Source organism: Bos indicus x Bos taurus, chromosome 29, assembly GCF_003369695.1.
Source record: "Bos indicus x Bos taurus breed Angus x Brahman F1 hybrid chromosome 29, Bos_hybrid_MaternalHap_v2.0, whole genome shotgun sequence".
NCBI lineage: Eukaryota > Metazoa > Chordata > Mammalia > Artiodactyla > Bovidae > Bos > Bos indicus x Bos taurus.
In genome coordinates, this window is record NC_040104.1 from 27,527,908 (window position 1) to 27,553,270 (window position 25,363).

At 40.3% G+C, this 25,363-nt stretch overlaps 1 protein-coding gene across 3 annotated transcripts in view; it reads left to right on the forward strand.

Moving 5' to 3' along the window:
- NELL1 (neural EGFL like 1) overlaps positions 1-25,363 on the forward strand; it is a 1,041,756-nt gene that overhangs the window by 637,357 nt on the left and 379,036 nt on the right. For 2 of the 3 annotated variants that reach the window (XM_027532215.1, XM_027532214.1), the window contains exon 14: positions 6,658-6,780. The exons of the other annotated variant lie outside the window; for it this stretch is intronic. In XM_027532215.1, the coding sequence (XP_027388016.1) occupies positions 6,658-6,780 (123 nt within the window). The remainder of the gene's footprint in view (positions 1-6,657; positions 6,781-25,363) is intronic. 3 annotated transcript variants of the gene reach the window in all.

Below are 25,363 nucleotides of genomic sequence, written 5' to 3' on the forward strand. Positions count from 1 at the left end.
AAGGCTACAGTCCATGAGGTTGCAAAGAGTTTGACATGACTGAAGTGACTTAGCACAGCACATGTGAAGTAGAGGGAGGTAAAGTCTGGGTTATAGAAGATGTGCTACAGTTTGTCTCCTCAAAGTTAACTAGTTCATAAGGCATTCATGATAAAGCTTGCAAATCTCATCAGCATATATTGTGATATCATTGCCTCCAAAGTGATACAAGATATTAAATTTATTAAAAGCTCCAAGATGGGTCAAATTCATATGGTGTCAAGAGCATATGGAAGCCTGCACAGCAAGAGCGTTCATATGAAATGGTATTTGAAGGCAGGCAAGGGCATAGATTTTTCACTTCGTTGTGAGAGTACTTTGAGTCCAGGAAACTCATGACAAGCTAGAGAGGTAGTAATTAACTTATACACTTGCAAGATAGTGATAAGGCTACCTCATCACAGAAGGGGCTTTGCATCAAGAATAGTGGGAGATAACAGGATCAGTTCAGTTCAGTTGCTCAGTCGAGTCTGATTCTTTTCGACCCCATGGTCTGCAGCTCGATAGGCTTTCCTGTCTATCACCAACTCCTGAAGTTTACTCAAACTCATGTTCATTGAGTCAGTGATGGCATCCAACCATCTCATCTTCTGTCATCTCCTTGTCCTCTCCTGCCTTCAATCTTTCCCAGCATCAGGATCTTGTCAAATGAGTCAGCTCTTTGCATTAGGTAACCAAAGTATTGGAGTTTCAGCTTCAGCATCATTCCTTCCAAAGAAATCCCAGGGCTGATCTCCTTCAGGATGGACTGGTTGGATCTCCTTGCAGTCCAAGGGACTCTCAAGAGTCTTCTCCAACACCACAGTTCAAAAGCATTAATTCTTCGATGCTCAGCTTTCTTTATGTGAGTCCAACTCTCACATCCATACATGACTACTGGAAAAAACAGCTTTGACTAGACAGACCTTTGTGGGCAAAGTAATGTCTCTGCTTTTTAATAAGCCAACTTTTTCACTCTCCTCTTTCACTTTCATCAAGAGGCTCTTTAGTTCTTCTTCACTTTCTGCCATAAGGGTAGTGTCATCTGCATATCTGAGGTTATTGATATTTCTCCCGGCAATCTTGATTCCAGCTTGTGCTTCTTCCAGTCCAGCATTTCTCATGATGTACTCTGCATATAAGTTAAATAAGCAGGGTGACAATATACGACCTTGATGTACTCCTTTTCCTTTGGAACCAGTCTGTTGTTTCATGTCCAGTTCTGTTGCTTCCTGACCTGCTTACAGATTTCTCAAGAGGCAGGTCAAGTGGTCTGGCATTCCCATCTCTTTAAGAATTTTCCAGTTTGTTGTGATCCACAGAGTCAAAAGCTCTGGCATCGTCAATAAAGCAGAAATAGATGTTTTTTCTGGAACTGTCTTGTTTTTTTTGCTGATCAGGCAGATGTTGGCAATTTGATCTCTGGTTCCTCTGCCTTTTCTAAAACCATCTTGAACATCTGGAAGTTCACGGTTCACGTATTATTGAAGACTGGCTTGGAGAATTTTCAGTGTTACTTTACTAGTGTGTGAGATGAGTGCATTTGTGCGGTAGTTTGTGCATTCTTTGACATTGCCAAAGAATGGTTCGTGACATTGTACAGGAGATAGGGATCAAGACCATCCCTAAGAAAAAGAAATGCAAAAAAGCAAAATGACTGTCTCAGGAGGGCTTGCAAATAGCTGTGAAGAGAAGAGCAGTGAAAAGCAAAGGAGAAAGGGACAGATATGCCCATTTGAATGCAGAGTTCCCAGGAATAGCAAGCAGAGGTAAGAAAGCCTTCCTCAGCGATAACAGGATAGGTGTGTTAATTAACCCAATGGGGTAATCCTTTCCGACTGTACATCAAATTGTTACATTGTACATTTTCGGTATCTTTCAGTTCTATTTGTTAAGTATGCCTTTATTAAGCTGATGATGGGAGTGGGGTGGTTGGAGACTGGAAAAACAATAATGGACCAGACTTCTGGAATGTTGCATAAAATCCTACATTTCTCCACACTGTTGTTTTACCTGGAGTGCCCTTCTTGAGCATTTCTGGCTGAGAAAACCATGACTGTTTTTAAAAGGCTAGTTCAAATACTATGTCTTTCAAGAAGATTTTTTTGCCTATTAGAAGGCATTTCTTTTTTTTTTTTTTTTATTCCTTTATTTCTCATGTGTTCCCCATCCTGAACCCTCCTCCCTCCTCCCTCCCCATACCATCCCTCTGGGTCATCCCAGTGCACCAGCCCCAAGTATCCAGCATCGTGCATTGAACCTGGACTGGCATCTCGTTTCATACATGACATTTCACATGTTTCAATACCATTCTTCCAAATCTTCCCACCCTCTCCCTCTCCCACAGAGTCCATAAGCCTGTTCTATACATCAGTGTCTCTTTTGCTGTCTCATATACAGGGTTATCGTTACCATCTTTCTAAATTCCGTATATATGCGTTAGTATACTGTATTGGTGTTTTTCCTTCTGGCTTACTTCACTCTGTATAATAGGCTCCAGTTTCATCCACCTCATTAGAACTGATTCAAATGTATTCTTTTTAATGGCTGAGTAATACTCCATTGTGTATATGTACCACTGCTTTCTTATCCATTCATCTGCAGATGGACATCTAGGTTGCTTCCATGTCCTGGCTATTATAAACAGTGCTGCGATGAACATTGGGGTACACGTGTCTCTTTCCCTTCTGGTTTCCTCAGTGTGTATGCCCAGCAGTGGGATTGCTGGATCATAAGGCAGTTCTATTTCCAGTTTTTTAAGGAATCTCCACACTGTTCTCCATAGTGGCTGTACTAGTTTGCATTCCCACCAACAGTGTAAGAGGGTTCCCTTTTCTCCACATCCTCTCCAGCATTTATTATTTGTAGACTTTTGGATCGCAGCTATTCTGACTGGTGTGAAATGGTATCTCATAGTGGTTTTGATTTGCATTTCTCTGATAATGAGTGATGTTGAGCATCTTTTCATGTGTTTGTTAGCCATCTGTATGTCTTCTTTGGAGAAATGTCTATTTAGATCTTTGGCCCATTTTTTGATTGGGTCATTTATTTTTCTGGAGTTGAGCTGTAGGAGTTGCTTGTATATTTTTGAGATTAGTTGTTTGTCGGTTACTTCATTTGCTATTATTTTCTCCCATTCTGAAGGCTGTCTTTTCACCTTGCTAATAGTTTCCTTTGATGTGCAGAAGCTTTTAAGTTTAATTAGGTCCCATTTGTTTATTTTTGCTTTTATTTCCAATATTCTGGGAGGTGGGTCATAGAGGATCCTGCTGTGATGTATGTCAGAGAGTGTTTTGCCTATGTTCTCCTCTAGGAGTTTTATAGTTTCTGGTCTTACGTTTAGATCTTTAATCCATTTTGAGTTTATTTTTGTATATGGTGTTAGAAAGTGTTCTAGTTTCATTCTTTTACAGGTGGTTGACCAGATTTCCCAGCACCACTTGTTAAAGAGATTGTCTTTAATCCATTGTATATTCTTGCCTCCTTTGTCAAAGATAAGGTGTCCATATGTGCGTGGATTTATCTCTGGGCTTTCTATTTTGTTCCATTGATCTATATTTCTGTCTTTGTGCCAGTACCATACTGTCTTGATAACTGTGGCTTTGTAGTAGAGCCTGAAGTCAGGTAGGTTGATTCCTCCAGTTCCATTTTTCTTTCTCAAGATCGCTTTGGCTATTCGAGTTTTTTTGTATTTCCATACAAATTGTGAAATTATTTGTTCTAGCTCTGTGAAGAATACTGTTGGTAGCTTGATAGGGATTGCATTGAAGCTATAAATTGCTTTGAGTAGTATACTCATTTTCACTATATTGATTCTTCCAATCCATGAACATGGTATATTTCTCCATCTATTAGTGTCCACTTTGATTTCTTTCACCAGTGTTTTTATAGTTTTCTATATATAGGTCTTTAGTTTCTTTAGGTAGATATATTCCTAAGTATTTTATTCTTTTTGTTGCAATGGTGAATGGAATTGTTTCCTTAATTTCTCTTTCTGTTTTCTCATTATTAGTGTATAGGAATGCAAGGGATTTCCATCCAGTGAACTTCTTTTCGATTTACCATTGTTTCTCTTAGCAAACATGAGCACACATGCTCGTTTGCCTAGGAAATTCTGAGTTATTCCAGAGTAGTTGTTAGCAAAGTCCCCTTTCACTTTAAAATATGTTCTGTTTATATGATAAAATATAAGGTCACCCACTTATAACTCAGCGCTTCTCCCTTGTGTTCTAGTTAGTGACATATTGCTGTCTGGTGACCTATTTATTAAAATGTTCATGTGAGCAGGGACCATATCTACTCATTTGTATTCCCAATACAGACTCTAATAATTATTTATTAAGTGGATTTAAATAAGTATATTGAAAACTCTTGGAGTCTGATCCTTTATTCTTAGACTTTTTTGAGTTCCTAGCATCTTTTGGTATTGCACCTGTACATATGAGGTGCTTGCTCGGTCTGTAAATGTGGTCGGAGATTCACAGGGCTCTACTATTTCTGGAACAACCTGAAGATGATTTGAGCGCTGACTAGAAGTGTGTCTTCATAAATGTCCTCCCCTCACACTACTTGCTAACCTGTGCACATCCTCTGACAGTTTGAGTTGGTCTTCCGGCCTTAAGACAAATTTTCTTTGGAAAAATGCAAGGTGTTAAGAGCCATGGGTAAGTATCGACTTGACCTTATTGCTTGTGGGGTGACTGAAACAGCTCTACTTTGCAGAATTTAACTTTTCTCTAGGACTCTCTAACCTAGTCCCTGTTAGGAAATTTAAAATAAAAAATTAATGAAGATAGGTGTTTTTTCACTTGATGGCTATATTGATCTAATAGTTTGCTTAACAAACTATATTGAGTGTTTAGTTTTGTTCAGTTAGTGTTGTTTTCTTTGAGGTTTCTAGCTTGGGATTTCAACTATTGTTTTATAGTCTTTTATGACTTCAATAACCCTACTTGATTTTTCTCCTTAAAATTTCTAAGTCCTAGTAACAGGTGTTAAAGGGAGTAAAGGGAATAAAATTTATCATATTATTTATTTATAGAGGAGTCATTTATGTGAATATAAAAACTTGCCAGTGATGAGGGTCGAGAGTGTAGTTATCTGTGAAATCTTGATTTCAAACTGGAAATCTTTCACTCTTTCATAGTGTTAGATATACTTTCCCCTGTGTCTTGTGAGTTTAGGACGCTATGACTGTTTGAATATATGTAACTATATTACTGGAGAAGGAAATGGCAACCCACTCCAGTACTCTTGCCTGGAAAATTCCATGGACGGAGGAGCCTGGTAGGCTACAGTCCATGGGGTTTCAAAGAGTCGGACACAACTGGGCGACTTCCCTTTCTTTCTTTCTACAGTTTCTTTTGGGGAAAGAAATGGCAACGCACTCCAGTGTTCTTGCCTGAGAATCCCATGGACAGAGGGGCCTGGTGGGCTGTGGTCTATGGGGTTGCAAAGAGTTGGATACAACTAAGAAACTAACACACATACACACAACCATATTACTATATATAAGGCATCAGCACAGTGGTTAAATTCTGAACCCTGTGAAAATGGTTAATGCTCCTCTGCTAGGCTGTATTTGCTGGGCCTTCCTCTCTAGTTTTACCCTCCTTGTTCTTTTGGAGAAGGATATTGAGAGGATAAGACAGGTGGTTGGACCACCAGTTGAACCCTGGCAGTCAGAGCCTCCACATGCAATCCCTGTCCTTGTAATATATATTCTGGCCACTGTTCCCACAGTCAGAGCTGTTTCAAGGACACAGCCCTGAAAGAGCAAGATATTGTTGAGACCATCAGGATGTAATACGTGACTGAACCCCATTAAGGCCTCTATATACACTTTTAAGATCTGGTGGGTGAGTGCAGAAATCTACTGGTCTTGCACCCACCCAGAACCAGCCTCATATGTAAGTCCCCTTGCTTATTAAATCTGTGTCTCACAGTCTGGAGTGTCTGCCTCTTTCTTTGGTCTCTCCTTACTCTCTTTGTATGAAGGCCAGTTTCAGATTTTACCCAGGAAGCTTCCAAGGTTTCCAACCAACATGTTCTAAAGAAGCCATGGGCTCTCTCCTATGGGTTTCTTTCCCTTTTCTTTTCCTCAACCTTACAGGAAGGTTTCCCAGCCTTGGGACTGGTGACATATCAGACTGGTTGAATTCTTTGTTGTGGCGTGCTGTCTGTGCGTTGTTGAACGCTTGGCAGCATCCCTGCCCTCCATGCACTAATGCCAATAGCATCACCTTTCTCAAAGCACAACAACCAAACATATCCTCAGACACTGTCAAATGTTTCTAGGAGGAAGAAAAGATGCAGAATTGAACACCTCTCCCCCCCACCCCTTGAGAACCCAGCTTTGGAGCCTCTGCAGAAACCTTTGCAGCCATGAAAGAAGCAGTGACCTTAGAGCAGCAGTTAGGAATCACTGTGACTTGGAAAAATCTCTTGACTTCTCTGACACTCAGTCTGTTTCCGTTCAAAGTGAAGATAATAACATACATCGTCTAGAGCTGTTGAGATTTCAAGGTCCCAATGCATGGTAGTCACTTTCATTCTTACCTGGTGAGTTCCAGCTACCTTTTCCAACGTCAGAGATTCCAGCTTCTGAAAAGGTGTCTCTCTTTCCTACCCTGCAAACAGAGCACGACGACTGCGGCAGCGGGCAACACAATTGCGATGAGAATGCCATCTGCACCAACACTGTCCAGGGGCACAGCTGCACCTGCAAACCAGGCTACGTGGGCAACGGGACCATCTGCAGAGGTAGGCTGGTTGCTGCGGGGGTGAGGCTGCCCGTGAGCTGCCTCCCTGCCTGAGTTATTGGTGCTCCTGTCACAGGTCCTTTCTGTCCTTCTGGTGATTGACCCGGACCGGGGTTTCTGTCTCTGGTGGGGTCAGCGGGCAAGGGCGCTGTGCATCAGAGAAGAATACAAATGCTCTGAGTCTGACTTTGGGCTAGAAGGAAGACGATGTGCTTGTGGGTCGAGCATGGTCCCACATCCTGGTGGCTGTCTCCAGCTTTGTCTGATGGCTTGTGTTTGTGATGGATGTGCTGGTGGCTGAGGTGGGCGTCTGTTCTCTGAGAGCCCTACTCAGACACCAAGAGGACCCCACTCATGGCCACTCTCTAGGTATCTGCTGGGATATGATGCTAAAAGTTTCAGCCCCTCTCTGTGTTTGGAACAATTCAGAGGCCAGTGCTCTGGCTTTTGTCTGCATTCAGGATAAATTCCCCTTACTTTACTGTCTAATGGGAGCAGTCAGAGTCTGGTCTCTGACTCCACTCAGCTTTTCTCTCTCCTCTCCCCTGAACTCTCTCTGTGCCAGCGCCTTATTCCTCTCTATTCCTGCACATGCCAGTCACATTCCTATCTGAGGCTGTGTGCTTGGGCTTCCCCACCCCACCTCCATGCTCATCTCCTTCAGGTCTCTACTCAAGTCTTTGCCATCCTCAGAGACTCAATCTGATCATTCTATCGGAAATAGACCTCTAGGACTTCTCAGTCACATACCCTCCTTTATTTGTCTTAATTAACCCAGCCTCTCAGAACATTATACATCGATGTGTTTATATTTCTGTATTATCTGTCCCCTCATAAGCTCTGTGAGAGTGACCGCTTGGTCATGTCTCCCTGCTCTTTTCCCATCAACTAGAATGGTACCCGGCACACTGTAAGCGTCAGCGATCATTCACTGACTCAATCAGCCCAAGAGGAAACAGACATCACACTGAAAAAGAGGCAAGATCTATATTAAAAAAAAAAAAAAAAAAAAAAAAAAACAGGAAATAACCCTTTGGTATTATTATTCTCCCCATTTTAGACATCACAATATTGAGACACAGAAAGGTTAAGTAACTTACTCAAGGACACACACCACTCTAGCAGTATTCTTTGGCAGAGATGACATAATGATGATGAGAAATAATATACAGTGACTAAGTCACCAGATTCATGCATTAGATTAGAGGTGAATCTTATTATATTGATTGTATTCTGTCTCAGTGAGGTTGGGGTAAACAGCCTCATGCATGACTGAAAGGGAAATGGGTGAAAGTTTTTAATGGCAAGTTGACAAAATCAATCTACTTTTAAAGTAAATCTGAAGGGTCTTAGAGAGATTCTCTTGATTCCATTGATTTTACTTCTTGAAATATGTTCCAAGCATATGCTTTTGAGGGAGAAAAAAAATGCACGTACAGGGATATTTTTGCTACATTATTTGTATTCATTGAAAACTAAAAACAGCCCAAGTGTCTGGAAGTGGTGGAATGATTTAATTTATTTGGAGTATTGGTTCATGGAATAGAATACAGTGGTTTGAAATTCTGAGCATATGTGTGCACATGCATATACACAGCTAACTAAAAGACATACTTTTAAGAAAAAAAAAAGAAATAAAACCAAGTTATAGGACAGTACATATAGTATCATCACTTGGCTAATTAATTATTTATAAATATCTATACATATATTTATGTAAAGGCAGTGACATGGCAACCATGCATGTCACCTTATTAACCGTGGGGACAGGTGAAAAAGAACATTCACTTATTGCTATGAATTCAGTGTTGTTTGTGTCTACTCTAGTGGGGATTTATATATGTAATATTTGTATGTTTTTTAAAAAGTTCCATGAGTCAAATAAAGAAACTAGCACTCCGTTTTTAAAAGAAGACTTGAACATATTTCTAAAACAAAACGAAAAAGGAACGTAAACATGAATATGATTCCACGGAATATCAAGCCCCTGCTGGTGCGTGAGATCTAATGCTGTAAATCTGAGGAATTGACCTTAAAGCGTTTTGTTCAGAGCGATCTTACCTCGTAAATGATCGTGGTTGCACCAGGGGAGTGAGTTTGTTGGCCAGCCCCTCTCTTGCCGTATGTGCTTGGTTGTGGCTTCAGCTTTTGTGGAATTTGAAAGTCCTCACTGCAAAAAATAGGAGTTCAAATAATATTCCTGGTGTCCACAGACGCTGAAAATACATCTTCCCCCAAAATTATAAATTAGGGCTAATAATTTTCTTAATGTAATTCTCATGGTCAGTCATGTAAACCTCAATAAAATCAGGAGAATCTTGCATTTTGTCAGTGTTGTGTGGGGAGCCATTGCTGCGGAGATGAAAAATTTGCCAAAGAACTTGGCGAGGTGGGGTTTAGACCTGATTTCCTTACTGGTGGGTTGTCATGTCTGTGTTTTTACATACTACAATTGGGTCAATATCACCTTCAATATTTATCCAGTAGTGTTATTGCAAAGAATTATTAAAGGAATATATATCGCTGTTTTAAACTATCAAATGCTATAAAAGTGAAGACAGTATTATTGCTCTTACAATGATGAAGGACAAGGAAAAGGCAGTCCATGAGTTGGCTTGAATCTCAGCCTTGTGACTGAGGTACCCAGCTATGTGCCTGTTTCAAGGCATACATTTTACCGTTGAGTTTTCCACTTGTAACTGAATCATTTATAGAGGGAGTTGGACCAGGAGAATCAGACAGCTTTAATTCTTTTTTTTTTTCTTTAATGTTTAAAGCTTTCCTAGACATGGTGTTGTTCATGCAATTGGCTACATCTGGGTAGAAATGAACACTGCTAACACTTCTATTAACAAGCAAAACACAGGCAACTGTTTCTTGAACAACGCTAATTAGTGAAAATTCTCTTAGATGGGCTTTCCTGGTGACTGATGCCCACGTAAGGAGTTTTGGTTTGTTTTGTTTTTCTCACGGAGATGGAAAAATACTCTCCCAGCTTCAACAACAATCATCAAGTATGTGCAAGACACCTTGTGGGTGTGTTCACGCATGTTATCTTATTTAATTCCCACCATAACCCTGGGAGGTTGATGGCATTGTCCTTTTCAGGGGTAAATCTTGAATAAGTCATAGCTGAATCTGATTAAACCTAGTGACTGTGACTGCTTTTAGTTTCTTTCCTCCCCCTGACCGTCCTTTCCTCTTTCTTTTTCTTTCCATTTGTCTTCCTTTTCTTTCTCTCTCGCCTGCATCTCCCTCTTCCTCTCTGGCAGTTGATCGTTTAACACACACACTCTCACCTTCTCTCTCTTCCTCTCTAACTAGAAACTCTCATTGCACTGTCTCTTCCCCCCTTTTTTCTACAGTCCATATTTTAAAGTTCACATTCTTGATAAACAGACAAAAGAATTTAAGCTATGCAACATCTGTTGAATATTTTGGCATTTGAAGTTAAATGGAAAAAATACTTGCAAACTGTTGCAAATCAGATTTATATAACCAGACGTAAAGGTTGGGGTTGTCTGTGGAAGAGTATTTATCTGCTTCCATCCTCCGGCATTAACCTAGAACTGAAGGTAGATTTAAGCAGGCAGCTGTTGATAAATTGCTGATAGTCTAAGCCTTCTCTCTTGTCTGTCATTAGGGCTGGATAAGATCTGATGATGCTTGAAAGCATTCTTGTCTTAATGACTGATAATATTGACACTGGTTTCATAAACATACAGTGAGTGTGAATTCTGTGTCTGGAGTGTAGCTTGCAGCATGAAAGGAGCAAGAGGCAAATAAAACAAGGTTCAGAGAGATTCTGCCGTTCAGTTTGGGAAGGGGATTTGACCAAATGCTTCCAAACCAGTTGAACAATTTACAAAATGGTACTGTCTCGTGTGGAAGAGGCTTATAAAGAATTACTCAAAATACAGAGCTGTGTGGAAGACATGTTATGTGTTAGGACTCCACTGACTGCAGGTCAGAGAAATCTCCTGGAGGGACTGGCTTGTAATTTGCACAACTCGGGGTAAGATGAGTGTGGGATCCTTGTTAAAAAAAAAGTAGGAAAAATCTGGTCTTTAAAGGAAAAAAACCATATAGCTTTTTCCTCTCTTCTGGGGTCTCTTCCTCAACCTATCATGATGTCTTTATTTACTATTTAATGTCACTCCTTTGGCCATGGCGATACTCCTAGGGTGAGTACAGACCTTGAGAGGCACTTCAGGCCCACTCCCTACACATACACTTGGCACATGAATCTGGCCCACTGGCTGCAGGCCTCCCATGTTCCCTGACCAAGGTGCTGTGACCTGGTTGGGCAGGGAAGCTGAGCCAGCTGTCTTCCCTTCCCTCAAGCCCGCTGCCCCAATCCACAGCCGATGGGCAGCCCAGGGGACTGTGCTCCCCACTGAGTCCCTGGATCACTGAGGACTGTGCCTGCACGCTGCCTGCTGGGGGCGGTGGGGTGGCTTGACCATGCTCCACTGGAAACACCCAGAGCCTGCGTATCTAAACCCCACCCTCCCTGTGTCTGTGTGCAGGACCCTGCTGGAGAAACAGGGTGGCAGTTGTCTCTGCTCGAAGGGACTGGGGAATAGAGAGCTGAGAACCCATCCTGGAGAGGGAGGAAGAAGTGGGAGTTGTGTTGGGCAGTCCTGACGTGTGGTCCTCTGTCCCACTGAACTTCACTTGGAAAACTTATATTCAAAGATGGAATTATTAAGAACTTGAAGATGGTGACGACAGAACATGAATTCTCAGCCCCTTCTGAATTGGGGGTTCTGTGCAGCTGTGCTGGTTCCATGCTTGTGAAGTAACACCTGTCTATCAGCATTAGTGAGCTTTCCAGGTGGGTCATAGAACCTGAAGCAAAATGGTGCCTGGGACCCAGGATCAGATGTCCAGGAGCTGGGCTGCTGTGAGGTGAGAACTAGGCTGCATATGTCCAGTTCCTCTCTTCACTCATCAACAATTGAGGGGGAATGAGAAGAAGGGGCCAGAGAAGGCAATGGCACCCCCACTCCAGTACTCTTGCCTGGAAAATCCCATGGATGGAGGAGCCTGATAGGCTGCAGTCCATGGGGTCACTAAGAGTCAGACACTAAGTTGCTAAGTGACTTAGCAGCAGCAGCAGCAGAGAAGAGGGGCAAAAAGCCAACGGGAAATAACTCCTAGGAAATCAGATAAATGGAAAAGAAGCACCTCCCTCCCCCACCCCCGAATCCACCAAGAATTTCTGCTACTGCTACTGCTAAGTCACTTCAGTCGTGTCCGACTCTGTGCGACCCCATAGACGGCAGCCCACCAGGCTCCCCCGTCCCTGGGATTCTCCAGGCAAGAACACTGGAGTGGGTTGCCATTTCCTTCTCCAGTGCATGAAAGTGAAAAGTGAAAGCGAAGTCTCTCAGTCTAAGACGTGGCAAAATGTTTGTGTTTCTAGTTTCACCTTTATTAAATGAAAGATAGGCAGGGAGCCACTTCGCAAAATTCAAAATTGTTTAAGTGAAAAATCAGAGCCATTGGGTTAAGTGGGAATTTTATTGGCTCATCCTCTTAGTATCTGTTCATCTGCCACAACCATCTCCTTGGTGGGAATAGTCTTTCTAGAGTCAGTTTCAAAGCTAGTGTGATGCCCTTGCTCAAAACCCACCAGCACTGCAGGAAACAGGGACTGGTGTCACACTCCTGGTGCCCCCACAATGTCCTCTGTTTTCTGGAGAAGTAGATTAATTAGCCACCCTTTGCCCAGTGTTTATTTTCAAACCATGCAAGGGGCTCTTTATGTACTTTATATTTTGTGGCAATGTGGTTTTGTTTTTCCTAGTCTTCTAAGTCCAAGAAGCCCACCTTGGTCTCAGTCTGGGTGAGCACCCCTCTTCTGTGCTCCAAAGAAACCCTTTAAACACTACTGCAGTCTTTATAATCTCCTGCTGCAGTTGCCTGTTGACTCATCTCTTGATGTGGAGGTCATTGCTGTGCATCTCTGTTTAATCAGCATTTAGCACAGAGCTAAGCATGTTATACGGCTCAAGAGCTTCTTGATGAATAAACACATGAAGATGCCTTCCTATTGGAACATGCACTTGTTTGTCTAGAAGATTTTACAAGGAAGTGAAAGTCCGACCTAGGACACAGCTTCTAGAGCCTTACCCCAAGCTTGAGGAAATCATTGCTCCCACAGGTAGATGTGCAAACTGACTTTAATGTTGAGTCTGATTGCTAATGGATGACTGACTTTCAAAGAAAATCTTTGCAGTAAAATTCATTTCACTGTAGAAGTTCCTGCAGCATAGGTGAATTCTTAAGGCACTTCAGAATGTCACGGTACTCCAAACTCATTTATTATGAGCATGCTTGCATTGAGGTGCATGTGCAGAGGGGCTGCTTCTAGAAATTTCTGTCTGAGGGGATGCTGGATCAATTGTATAAGAAAGATACAGTTGGGAGCAGAAGGCCAGAGAAGTTTTGATATAGACAGAAAGGTTAGTATGACCCTTCATATTAAAGATCTAAATGAAGTCCTGAATTAATAAATAATAGACATATCTCACATGCACAAAGATGCTTTCAGAGACTCGAAGGCAACATGAGAGGGAAGGAGAGGGAGAATAAAAGAGTTGTTTTAATAACATATCACTGAAGATAATAAAAATTAGTCAACTGCTAGGCTGTGAATCAGAGAAGTGATATTCAAAGATTTTGAAGGAAAATAGCAAGGGGACTAGGAAAGCCTTTGGCAAAAGTACTTAGAGTACTCTAGACAGAGTTTTGAAAGTGGTTAACAGAATGAGGAGGAATTCAGGAAGATCTCAGTCTAGAAGTCTGCCTTCAGATGTGCAGACAAAATGCTGGCAAGAATGGTGCGAGGCAAGATTGAATGATTTTGTGGGATGGTTTGACCCATTTAGACCCAAGGCTATTTGTAAAAACACATTCATATTGATAAATTGATAAGGGTTGTGAGTATATTTCTGAGTTATTTGAAGTAAAGCCTAAACTCATCAACAAGGCTCTCGAGGCCCTGTGACAGCTTGGCTGCCTCTGAATATTCCAAGTCTCATCTCTTAAAATATCATCTTCCCCTATTTCCTCACCAGTCATGCTTATGAGTTAACTAACCTTACTCCTAACAGAACAGCCAGATGACCTCATGCTCCTCTCCTCTCCTTGGGATCATTTATTACCCTGGAGTGAATTTGTTCATCCTCTTATTCTGGTTGAAATCCTGTTCATACTTGTTAGGCCAGCTCAAGACTTGTGCATCCTGGGTGCTCAGTAATTAGGTAATGATGCAAAATGAGACTTGGCCAGTTCATCTGACACAAATCAACTCTGCTCTTGTAGCTTGATGTATTAATTACTACTAAATCTAGACCACCAGTGAGAAAATCAAAGGAAAATTAAAATTTTAAAGCTTGTGCTTGTGCAATATCTGTTTCAATGTTTTAGAAAATCATCAATGGACCTGCTACTTAAGTTCAAAGACATTGTCTGTTGTACATAGAAAATTCATTTATTCTATTTTATGTTTCATTCCTACAGATGCTGAATGCCCCATAAATACTGAATGTCCTGTGGATACTGAATATAATTATACCAGAAATGATTAAATCCTTTAGCCTGTTTTGAGACACTAAGCAGCCCAAGTATGACTGGTGCTGCTTCTTTTTTTAATTTTTTTTTTGCATCTGTTAATATTTTCATTTATTTTTTTCCATCTATTTCAACAATTTTTTTTTTAATTTGACCTCTTTTTAGACTCATTCACTTATTTACTCTGCAGTTCTAAAGTGGGCTATGTTTAGAGCTGGAAGACATGTCACATGCTGGAGAGCCAAGGTAATAAGGGAAACATGACAGGTTACCAAGCATTTGCCCTTCAGGTTCTGAGAAATTTCTATTTCCATAGCCACCCGCCCATCCCCGTGTGGCACGTGCTTATGGAGGGGGCATTGCCTTTTCATACTGTGTCCTGGCTTTACATAAGCAATGGAAACCGTTCAGGAGACTCAGATTAGTATTCCACTATGTGGTCCCAAACAGCATGGAATCCTTTTCTTTGCTGCTTATTTAACTTTCAACTATAGATAAACTTGAGATCACTTGTTCCATAAAAATGGAGTTTTTTTTTTTTTTTTTAACTCTGAGTACATGTTGGAGGTTTAGAGTGTTGCCATTGTCCTCTCCCTTCCTACAGTTTCAAATCAGTAGAAAATAGATGTAGGTCAGCTAGGGAATCAGAGTGTGGCCTGTATCTTGGGCTGTCTGGGATCGTCAGGCCCCATTTGAGGGTCACCCTCTCCCACTCTGTCAGTTGTAGGGGGAGGAGCTGGAAGAGAGGATGCAGAGTCCTGACGCACAGAGGTGGGCAGTCCTGGAGATCTTACTGTGCCTGCGTGTAGGAGACCTGAGAAAAGAGATGACTTGCATTGTGCTGGGGACATGTCTTAGGGGCACACATGATCCAGTCTTCATCTCACTTGCCAAATAGACACTTCTCATAAAGGAAAAAAGCTATTACTTGGGTATGGAAACTCAGAAACTGAAAACAATCATTCCACTGCCATTCCTTCCTGAGGGCTGGAGAAGAAAGCATGACAAAGACTCTCACCTCCACTGTTCCATCTCCAGAAATGCTAACCTATTTCGGATGCATTAATATGATCACTAATAAAGTAGACTGATAATACCACAATACTGAGTATTGTGGTATCAGTACTGCAGTGTTAAGCAGCACTAAAATAACTTCAGCCTTATTTGTAAACTCACTGTTGTGAAAATTCTTACCAAGAACTGTTACTAAGTTTAGATCTGTATGTATGTATTACAGTCCTTAAGGGGAGCAGGAAGAATGCTCTATAATACTGATTTAATTCTAAAAGAGAGGGAAGAGTCTTTAGGCCCACGAATGTATTATTATGCTTAAAATTTCAATAATGCTTCCTATAAAAGATGAGACTGGAGCTTGAAAATGGAACTGATTGTATAGTTTAAGCTATCAAGAGGCGTTATGTTCATCAGCTTGATAAAGAAAGGCAGAAAGACACAGAAGCTGTATCACAGTCTTGAAATGAGCAGGGGTGCATTAAGAAGACAGGTACAAAAGGGAAGCTTGTGTGGTACAAGGTGCAAAATACTGGTTGTGTTATTTTGACTTAACAAGGAAGACCTTGATGTAGTCTTTTCATGTCCTCTCCCTTCAAATGCATTTTTTCCTGGGCAAAAAAGAGTCTCTTGGATGCTCTTAAAGCACTTTCCATCACTTACCAAAATCAGTGCTTACCTTTTAAAGTTTGCAGTCCAGTAGACATAACCGCATCCCTAGGGGCTTAAGGGATACACGTTAAACCAGCTTGTATCTCAGAGGGGGTGGGAATCTGACACTTAGACAAGTGTTGATTCTTTTGAGTGCATTTTGAGGTTACACTTTGGTGAGTTACATAGATGTTTCTTATCCGTAATTGTCACATCCAAAATGACTCATGAGATTAGCAGAGACATATAAATATATATCAGTTGATTTTATTTTAAAACAGGCTACTGAACATTGACTTTCTGGTGCAAAATCAAGATAAGACTGTCTTTCTTTCCTAAGGAACAATTCTCAATGGACCAGGAGACTTCCTTCAGGCAACATTATGGAAAGATGCCGCAGTTGATCTATAGGCTCTCTCTTCGGTGATGATCTGTTTAGGGGAGCAGTTATTTCCAAAATATCTAAAGTATTTCACAACTGGTACTTTTATAGGTGGCACCAGCTATACTTGGCATACCCATCTCAGCTCAGAAGGGCATATTTACCTTTTGTAGAACTGAAAAAGTCTAGTACCTGGATGGATGCCATATTTTAAAGCAAGAGTAGTATGCATAGATCTGATTCTTCTTAATGCCTATTGCATTATGAAAGCTAAGCAGTCAGGAGCCTAGAACAGGTTCTGATATTTGGTCTGCTTGGCCCAAAAACTTCTTAATGTTACGTTAGAGGCTTATATTGATTCAGATCTTTTAAAAATATATATATATATATATATATATATTATTATTGAAGTATAGTTGGCTTAGAGTGTTTCGAGTACAGCAAAGTGATTCAGTTATAGTATACACATATATTATTTTTGAGTATAGGTTATTACAAGTTATTGACTGTGGTTCCCTGTTCTATATAGCAAACCTTTGTTGCTTGTTGCATATGTATGTTTTAGTTAGAAATATAGCATTCTATTCATACTAAGTCAAACAAATAGAGTAAAAATGTCATACATTTTTAGTTAGGCAAAAATTCATAAGTTTTCTAAAATATGTATTATATATATTGTTTATATTTATGCATACAAAGCTTTTCTTCTATGCTTCATAAAAGCTTGAGAAAGAACATCAGAAAAACAAAAGAATAGATGGAGAAATTGGAAAGCAAATTAAATGAAACGGGAGCATTGAATATGAAATAGAAAAAGTGAAGCAAACTAGATAAAAGTACAAGATCATTATGTAGTCCAATTGTTTTAAAACATGACTGCTCATTAGAAACATCTGGAGCTCTGGAGAAAAGAAAGCAATACCTGGGCATTTTGTATTCTTCAAAATATTTCAAGATAGTTCTGATATGCATCTGGATTTTAAAAAGTGATTACAGGTTTTTCTATTAAATCCTGGTTTTGGTGATATAGTGTTCTATTATTTTCTTGTTGACGAATCATGATCAGTTCAGTTCATTCACTTAGTCATGTCCGACTCTGTGACCCCATGGACTGCAGCACGCCTGGTTTCCCTGGCCATCACCAACTCCCGGAGCTTACTCAAACTCATATCCATTGAGTCTGTAATGCCATCCAACCATCTCATCCTCTGTCATCCCCTTCTCCTCCTACCTTCAATCTTTTCCAGCATCAGGGTCTTTTCCAATGAGCCAGTTCTTCGCATAAGGCAGCCAAAGTATTGGAGTTTCAATGTCAGCATCAGTCCTTCCAATGAATATTCAGGACTGATTTCCTTTACGATGGACTGGTTTGATCTTCTTGCTGTCCAAGGGACTCTCAAGAGTCTTCTCCAATCATGAAGCAATGATATTAAGTAATAGCTACATAATCACACTTGTGAAAGATGTTTATTAGTTTTCAAAATCAATAGCCAGATAAAAAATGAAAGATACTTAGAATTGCAGGCCTTAATGGGAACATAATTAACTTAAAAATAAAAGATAATTATATACAATTTTGGAGGTCAAGCAGAGTGCTGTGGTAAATGGAAGTGCATATGCACATGTTTTCATCACCCAGCCAGTCTATGTCTTTTGGTTGGTTCATTTAATCCTTTCCATTTAAGGTAAATATTGATATGTATGATCCTGTTTGCATTTTCTTAATTGTTTGTGCTTATTTTCTGTAGATCTTTTCTTCTCCTGTGTTTCCTTCCTAGAGAAGTTCCTTTAGCATTTGTTTTAAAGCTGGTTTGGTGGTACTGAATTGTCTCAGCTTTTGCTTGTTTGGAAAACTTTTGATTTCTTTATCAGATCTGAAGGAGAGTCTTTCTGGGCAGAGTATTCTTGGTTGTAGGTCCTTCCCTTTCATCACTTGAAATATATCATGCCATTGCCTTCTGGCTTGTAGAGATTCTGTTGAGAAATCAGCTGATAAACTGCTGGGAACTCCCTTGTATGTTATTTGTCATTTTCCCCTTTTTAATATTTTATCTTTGTCTTTAATTTTTGCCAGTTTGATTACTATGTGTCTTAGTGTGTTCCTCCTTGGGTTTATCCTGCCTGGGACTGTCTCTGCTTCCTGGACTTCACTATTTCCTTTCCCATGTTCAAAAAGTTTTCAACTATTATCTCTTCAAATATTTTCTCAGATCCTTTCTCTTTTTCTTCCTCTTATGGGACTCCTACAATGCAAATGTTGGTGCATTTAAAGTTATCTCAGAGGTCTGTTAGGCTGTCTTCATTTCTTTTCATTCTTTTTTCTATATTCTATGACAGTGATTTCCATGATTCTGTCCTCCAGTTCATTTATCTATTTTTCTGCCTCAGTTATTCTGCTATTAATTCCTTCTAGTGTATTATTCATCTCTGTTTGTACTTTGGTTCTTGTAGGTCTTTGGTAAACATTTCTTGCATCTTCTGCAAGAAGATGTTTTTCCTGGGATCCTGGATCATCTTCACTATCATTATTCTGAATTCTTTTTCTGGAAGGTTGCCTATCTCCACTTCATTTAGTTGTTTTTCTGTGGTTTTATCTTGTCCCTTCAGCTGAAACATAACTTTCTGCTTTTTCATTGTGATTAACTTTCTGTAATATGAGTTTTGTTTTAGCTGCTGTGGGACTGTGCTTCTTCTGTCTGCCCTATGATAGATGAGGCTAAGAGGCTTGTGTAAGCTTCTTGATGGGCGGGACTGGTGGTGGAAAAAACTGGGTCTTGCTCTGGTGGGCAGGGTCTTCCTCAAAAAAACGTTAATCCAATTACCTGCTGATTGCACTCCCTCCCTGTTAATTGTTAGGCCTGAGGTGATCCAGCCTTGGGGTTTGTAGGCTCTAGGATAGGGTTAATGGCAACCTCCAAGAGTGTTCATGCCAAGGTGGACCTTCCAGGCCTGCTGCTGCCAGTGCCTCCATCCTTGCGGTGAGCCCCTGCCCACCCACACCTCCACAGAGGCCCTCCAGCTCTAGCAGGTGGTTTTGATTCAGTCTCCTGTGGCATCACTGCTCCTTTCTTCTGGGTCTTGGTAAGCATAAAATTTTGTTTGTGCCCTTCAAGACTGGAGTTTCGGTTCCCCCAGTGCTATGGAAGTCTTGTAATCAAATCCCACTGGCCTTCAATGCCAGATTCCCTGGGGATTCCCAGTCCCTTTGTCAGATCAAGGCGGGGAAGCCTGATGTGAGGTTCAGAACCTTCACAACGGGAGGGAACCTTAACAAGTGGGAGAACTTCTTTGGTATTATTGTTGTCCAGTTTGTGGGTCACCTACACTGCCAGTATGGGATTTGATTTTATTGAGATTGTGCCCCTCCTCCCATCTTGCTGCAGCTTCTTTGTCTTTGGACGTAGGGTATCTTTTCTTGGTGGGTTCCAATGTGTCCTGTCGATGGTTCAACAGCTAGTTGTAATTTTGGTGCCCTCAAAGGAGGAGATGAGCACACGTCTGTCTACTCCACCATCTTGAGCTGGAAGCCAATTCAGATCTTTATTAAGACAAAGGATGAATTGAAAAACATTTACAAAGAATGTGTAAATGTCAGCAGAGTCTGGCGGTAGTGGTCACTGTGATTCTTCCTCAACAGGATTTTTGTGGGATGATAAACTCATACTGACCAATAGAACGTGATGAGGTTCTCTCTTGCCTGCTTTCACATTTCTGTCTCACCCTATTTCCAATGCAACGATGTGTTTCTTCATTTCAGCCTCATACATACCACTCTTTGTTTTCTAGAATAAAGTTAGATATGTTCCTGACAGAGTAATTCAGCTCTGTTGACAACTGCTCAAAAACTTAGTCCCTAAAATACAGCTATCTTCCAACTCAACCAAACTGAGTTTGGTATCTCTTTCTTCTGTTTCTCTTTCCCAGTCTTCTCATTTATATATTGTTATTGTTGTTCAGTTGCTAAGTTGTGTCCGACTTTTTGTGACTCCATGAATTGAATTTATACATAGATGTTTATTTTCCAGGACATCTGTATTATACCTTGTTCTGTGATAATGAACCAAACAATCTCTTGTTACTTGTTTCCTTATTTGCTAATAGATATAATGACATTTTCAAATTTTTCTCACCCTTAGCTGCTAAATTTTAGGGAAAACTGGCATGTAGTAGGGCTAATGTGAAACTGCCTGTATGAGGTTAGGACACAGTGGTAGCCTCTGTCAGAGACAAGCTTGAGAATTTCAGTAATTTCAGAATAGTAAGTTCTTCTTTATCACACACTAAGAGGTGATGATGAGTGGAGGCCACGCTCCACACAGCAATACAGGGACCCACTCACCTTCCCTCTTGTGGCTGTGGCATTTTCTTGGTTCTCAGAATTCTCACCGTTCCATTAGCAAATGGGGAAAGAGAATTAGGTCCTATGCGGGAGGTTTGCATGGGCCAGATCTAAATGTGGTACAGACTTCTTTGCTCACATGGCCTTGAGCAGAATTAGGTTGGTGGCCACCCTTAACAATAGAGCAGAGTGTGTGTGAGCTTGGGAAGGAGAGGGAGGCCACAGCTATCAGCAAACACTCACAGTCTCTGCTATATTATTGTTGTAAATACAATTCTAAGTGAATAAAAATGACTACATTATTATTTGTAGAAAATAAACTTCCATATGCAATACTAAAATGGATTCTGGCTGATGCGCTGTGAAGATCATTTGTAGGCTTTCAAATAAGAAAGACTGGGAGTAGCCAGGGCTTAAAATGGTCTCCAGTTGAACGCACTTATTCTTTCCAGCCATGTCATCACCACTTCTTTCTGGCTTCAGTCAAATTAAAGAGGGTTCACTTTTTATCTAAGCTTCAGATCCAGCCTGTTACAAGAAAAATTGAGAAACTCCTTTATGGGTCACTTGAAAGTAATGCAAAAAACTCAGACTCATTAAACATCTCTTGAATAGAAGTGCCAGTCACATAGTAAAGTCAGTCTCCACCTGAGCCCTGGGTCTCATAATCCTGTTACTTAAATAATTGATTTCTGCTTGTTAATAAAACTCTCTTCCTAGTGTTTGTGATCATTTTTTCCCAAATCACTGAATTTTTCATTTTTAAACTTACATAAATCACGTGTTGATTCTCTTGCCCTGTGTCCTTCTATCTTCTTAGTTACTTAGGGAAATACTGTTTGTAATGTGCCATATTCTGAAACAGACACTGGGCAGGGATGAGGCAAAATTTCAACTATTTATTCAAATATAATTTAACTATACTTTTAAGTTGTGTTAGGAATAATGTATTAAGATAGAGTTTCTTTTAAGTAGAATACTAAAATTTCATAAAGTGGGTATGTTGCTTAAGTGACTATTTAAATATAGGAGGAACCCTCTTACACTGTTGGTGGGAATGCAAACTAGTACAGCCACTATGGAGAACAGTGTGGAGATTCCTTAAAAAACTGGAAATAGAACTGCCTTATGATCCAGAAATCCCACTGTTGGGCATACACACTGAGGAAACCAGAAGGGAAAGAGACACGTGTACCCCAATGTTCATCGCAGCACTGTTTATAATAGCCAGGACGTGGAAGCAACCTAGATGTCCATCAGCAGATGAATGTAAATACAATAATGTAAAGTTTAAAAATAAAATAAAATAAAAAAAAGCAGATATTCTTCTGAAACATAGGCTTATTTTTGGAGGTGTGACAAGATGAGGTTGGAAAATGGTTTGAATTCAGCCTCCTAGAGTCTTTAAAGCAAGGAAATGACTTTTGGCATCTAGATGGAAAACTCTGTTTTGCACAGATAAGGATATTGGACATTAGTATATTCATTTTTTTTTAAATTTTTTTTCTAATTTTATTTTATTTTTAAGCTTTACATAACTGTATTAGTTTTGCCAAATATCAAAATGAATCCGCCACAGGTATACATGTGTTCCCCATCCTGAACCCTCCTCCCTCCTCCCTCCCCATACCATCCCTCTGGGCCGTCCCAGTGCACCAGCCCCAAGCATCCAGCATCGTGCATCGAACCTGGACTGGCAACTCGTTTCCTACATGATATTTTACATGTTTCATTGCCATTCTCCCAAATCTTCCCACCCTCTCCCTCTCCCACAGAGTCCATAAGACTGTTCTATACATCAGTGTCTCTTTTGCTGTCTCGTACACCGGGTTATTGTTACCATCTTTCTAAATACCATATATATGCGTTAGTATAATGTATTTATGTTTTTCCTTTTGGCTTACTTCACTCTGTATAATAGGCTCCAGTTTCATCCACCTCATTAGAACTGATTCAAATGTATTAAATAGTATATTCATTTATAGTATCTCTCTAAAGACCATATTAAGTAAAAGAAAAATAATAAATTTCCTAAAAGGTGACTTGCTTTATGTTTAACAAAACAAAATAAAACATACACATGCCATACACAAATGTATAGTTTGAAATTAGCAGAAGACATAAAAGCTCTAAGACAGCAATGCCCAGTTGAAATATAATGTAAAACACATATGTTGATTTAAATTTCCTAGAAGTTACATTAACAAAGGAAAGAAGAAATAGGTTTCACATCTCTCAATCCAGACATTTCAAGTGCTCTACAGATAGCTGTGCCTACTGACTACCACAGCAGCTATAAAGCTTTCAGGATACATTTCTGTTAATAAGAATATGGCACATTCTTTAATCTGTGCCCCTAAGCACACAGAAGAGATGTCTAGGGAGGCAGCATGGCACCCCGAAAGGAAGAAATGAGCTTTCCATCATTTTCTTTGTTATGTTGAGCAGCCTGGGCCTGGCTTTCAGTTGAATGCAAAACTGTAGTGTTTATTAAGCAGACAGATGGCTGGAATCCATATACAAGGGGCTGGAAATATCTAATTCCTTCTACAGTATAACATTTCCTGTCTCAGGATGAAATTTCCCCATCAAGTCACAAATTGAATAGAAATGAGTAGCATTTATCAAAGATCAAATTATACTAAGATAAGAGAGAGTAGAAGGGAAAACAACAAGTCTAGAGCATTTACTTTTGTTGCATTTCAAGATCAATTTCGTATTAAAAACAATTCGTAAGACAGTAGACATACGCTTTTCGTAATGACCTGCTTACCGTGATGATGCTTATTAGCTTTAAGTAGTGACATGCTCTGCAGCCTCTCGTGACAGCCATTAGCCAGAGGAGAGCCATGCATTCTAAAGAACAGGGAAACAGGGCAATTTTTGGATAATGTTTTGACATGCTTGTCCATGACACTTATCCATGGACTCCTACTTGAATGCTGAATTTACAAAAAAAAAAAACAAAAAAACAAAAAAAACCCCTCATTATTTTAGACCCAGATAATTTAGAATTTGAAATAATTTTATTGAGATTGAATTAGCCAGAGGCAGCCCCAAACACTGTAAATACAAGGACTTTTGAATGTGGCACTCTTAATATCAAATCATGACAGTGACACATACTGTGGGATGTAGGGCATCATCTCTTCGCTTTCTGCAGTTGCTTGCTCGCCTAATGAATGTGGAGGAAATGACACCAACTTCATAGTGGATATTACCACTCCTGTCTTTTCCAGTTCGATTGCTTTCCAGTCCACCCAGGACACATGCGGATCCAGTGATTATCCATGGTTTACCTGCAGGCTGGATGACAGAGTGATGAAGGGCATGGCTTCTGGAGCTAGACTTCTGCTTGCTTAGAAGTCTGGCCCTTATGCTTAAGTCAGCTGTGCATCTCGGGCACACATAACCGATGCATGCCTCACTTTAAGAACTGGTCATAATAGTTGTATCTACTTCCACGTCTTGTTTTCAAGACTAAGTGAGCTATGTGTTTAGGGTACTGCCTCGAATGTAGTGGGTGCTGTTGAGTATTCGTCTCCCATGTAACTCTACACTGAAGATCCCCCCATGCATCCCAATGACTTTAAGGTTGGAATTCACACTTCTCTAAGGATGGAATTCACACATCTTAGCCTGGTGTAGTGGCTTTCCTGATCCACTGGCTATCTACCTATTCAGTCTTATTTCTTGCCACTTCCTCTGTAATAAAACCTGCCCTACTTTAGTCACACCGTCTACAGTGTTCCAAATCTCCCTTGCTGTGGAGTAGTTCAACAGTTATGAGTGCATGGATTGTTGAGATCAGTCTGCTGGTTCAATACCGGTTTCTAGCACTTAATTCTGACCTGAAGGCTAAATAAAGTGCTTATACATAGCGTGTTCTTAGTTGTTACATTCTCACTTTGAATGAAATGTCTGCTTTCATTTTTATTTGGTGGTTACTGTCCTTCAAAATGCACTTGAAGTTCTACCTTTTTCAAACCATCTGCCTTCACGTCTACTCTGTGCTCCTGCATAGCATTCTTTCTCTTGGCAGCTATCACACCATAGTGTAACTGCTAATTTTCTTAATCGGTCTCCCTTACTGGCCTGGGAAGACAGACAGGATGTCCTTTTCATCTTTGTGTCCATAAAGTTTAGCAGATAAGTGTTATTTAATAACTATTTGTTGAGGAAAATAAGCAACAGCATAGTTGTGGGGATTCAGTAAAATAACCTACGTTGACCATTTGGCACATCGTTCCTTTCCTCTAAGATTTACTTTTAGGTAGCTGTGTCATGTGGGAAAAGAAAGTCAATAAATCAGGATCCTGCTCACAGTAAAACATTCGACATTTGATATCTATTTGGATGTGTCTTTTAGGATGGCTATGTACCCAGAATCCCACCCTTTTGACAGCTAGCATTTATTGAGCACATATGGGCTAGGCATGGTGCTAAGAGCTTTACAACAGATATCTCATTTATTTCCCAATTTTTTTGATTTGAAATATTTTTTATTTTGTATACATGTATGTTTCAAAGGGAGAAGGCAATGGCACCCCACTCCAGTACTCTTGCCTGGAAAATCCCATGGATGGAGGAGCCTGGTAGGCTGCAGTCCATGGGGTCGCT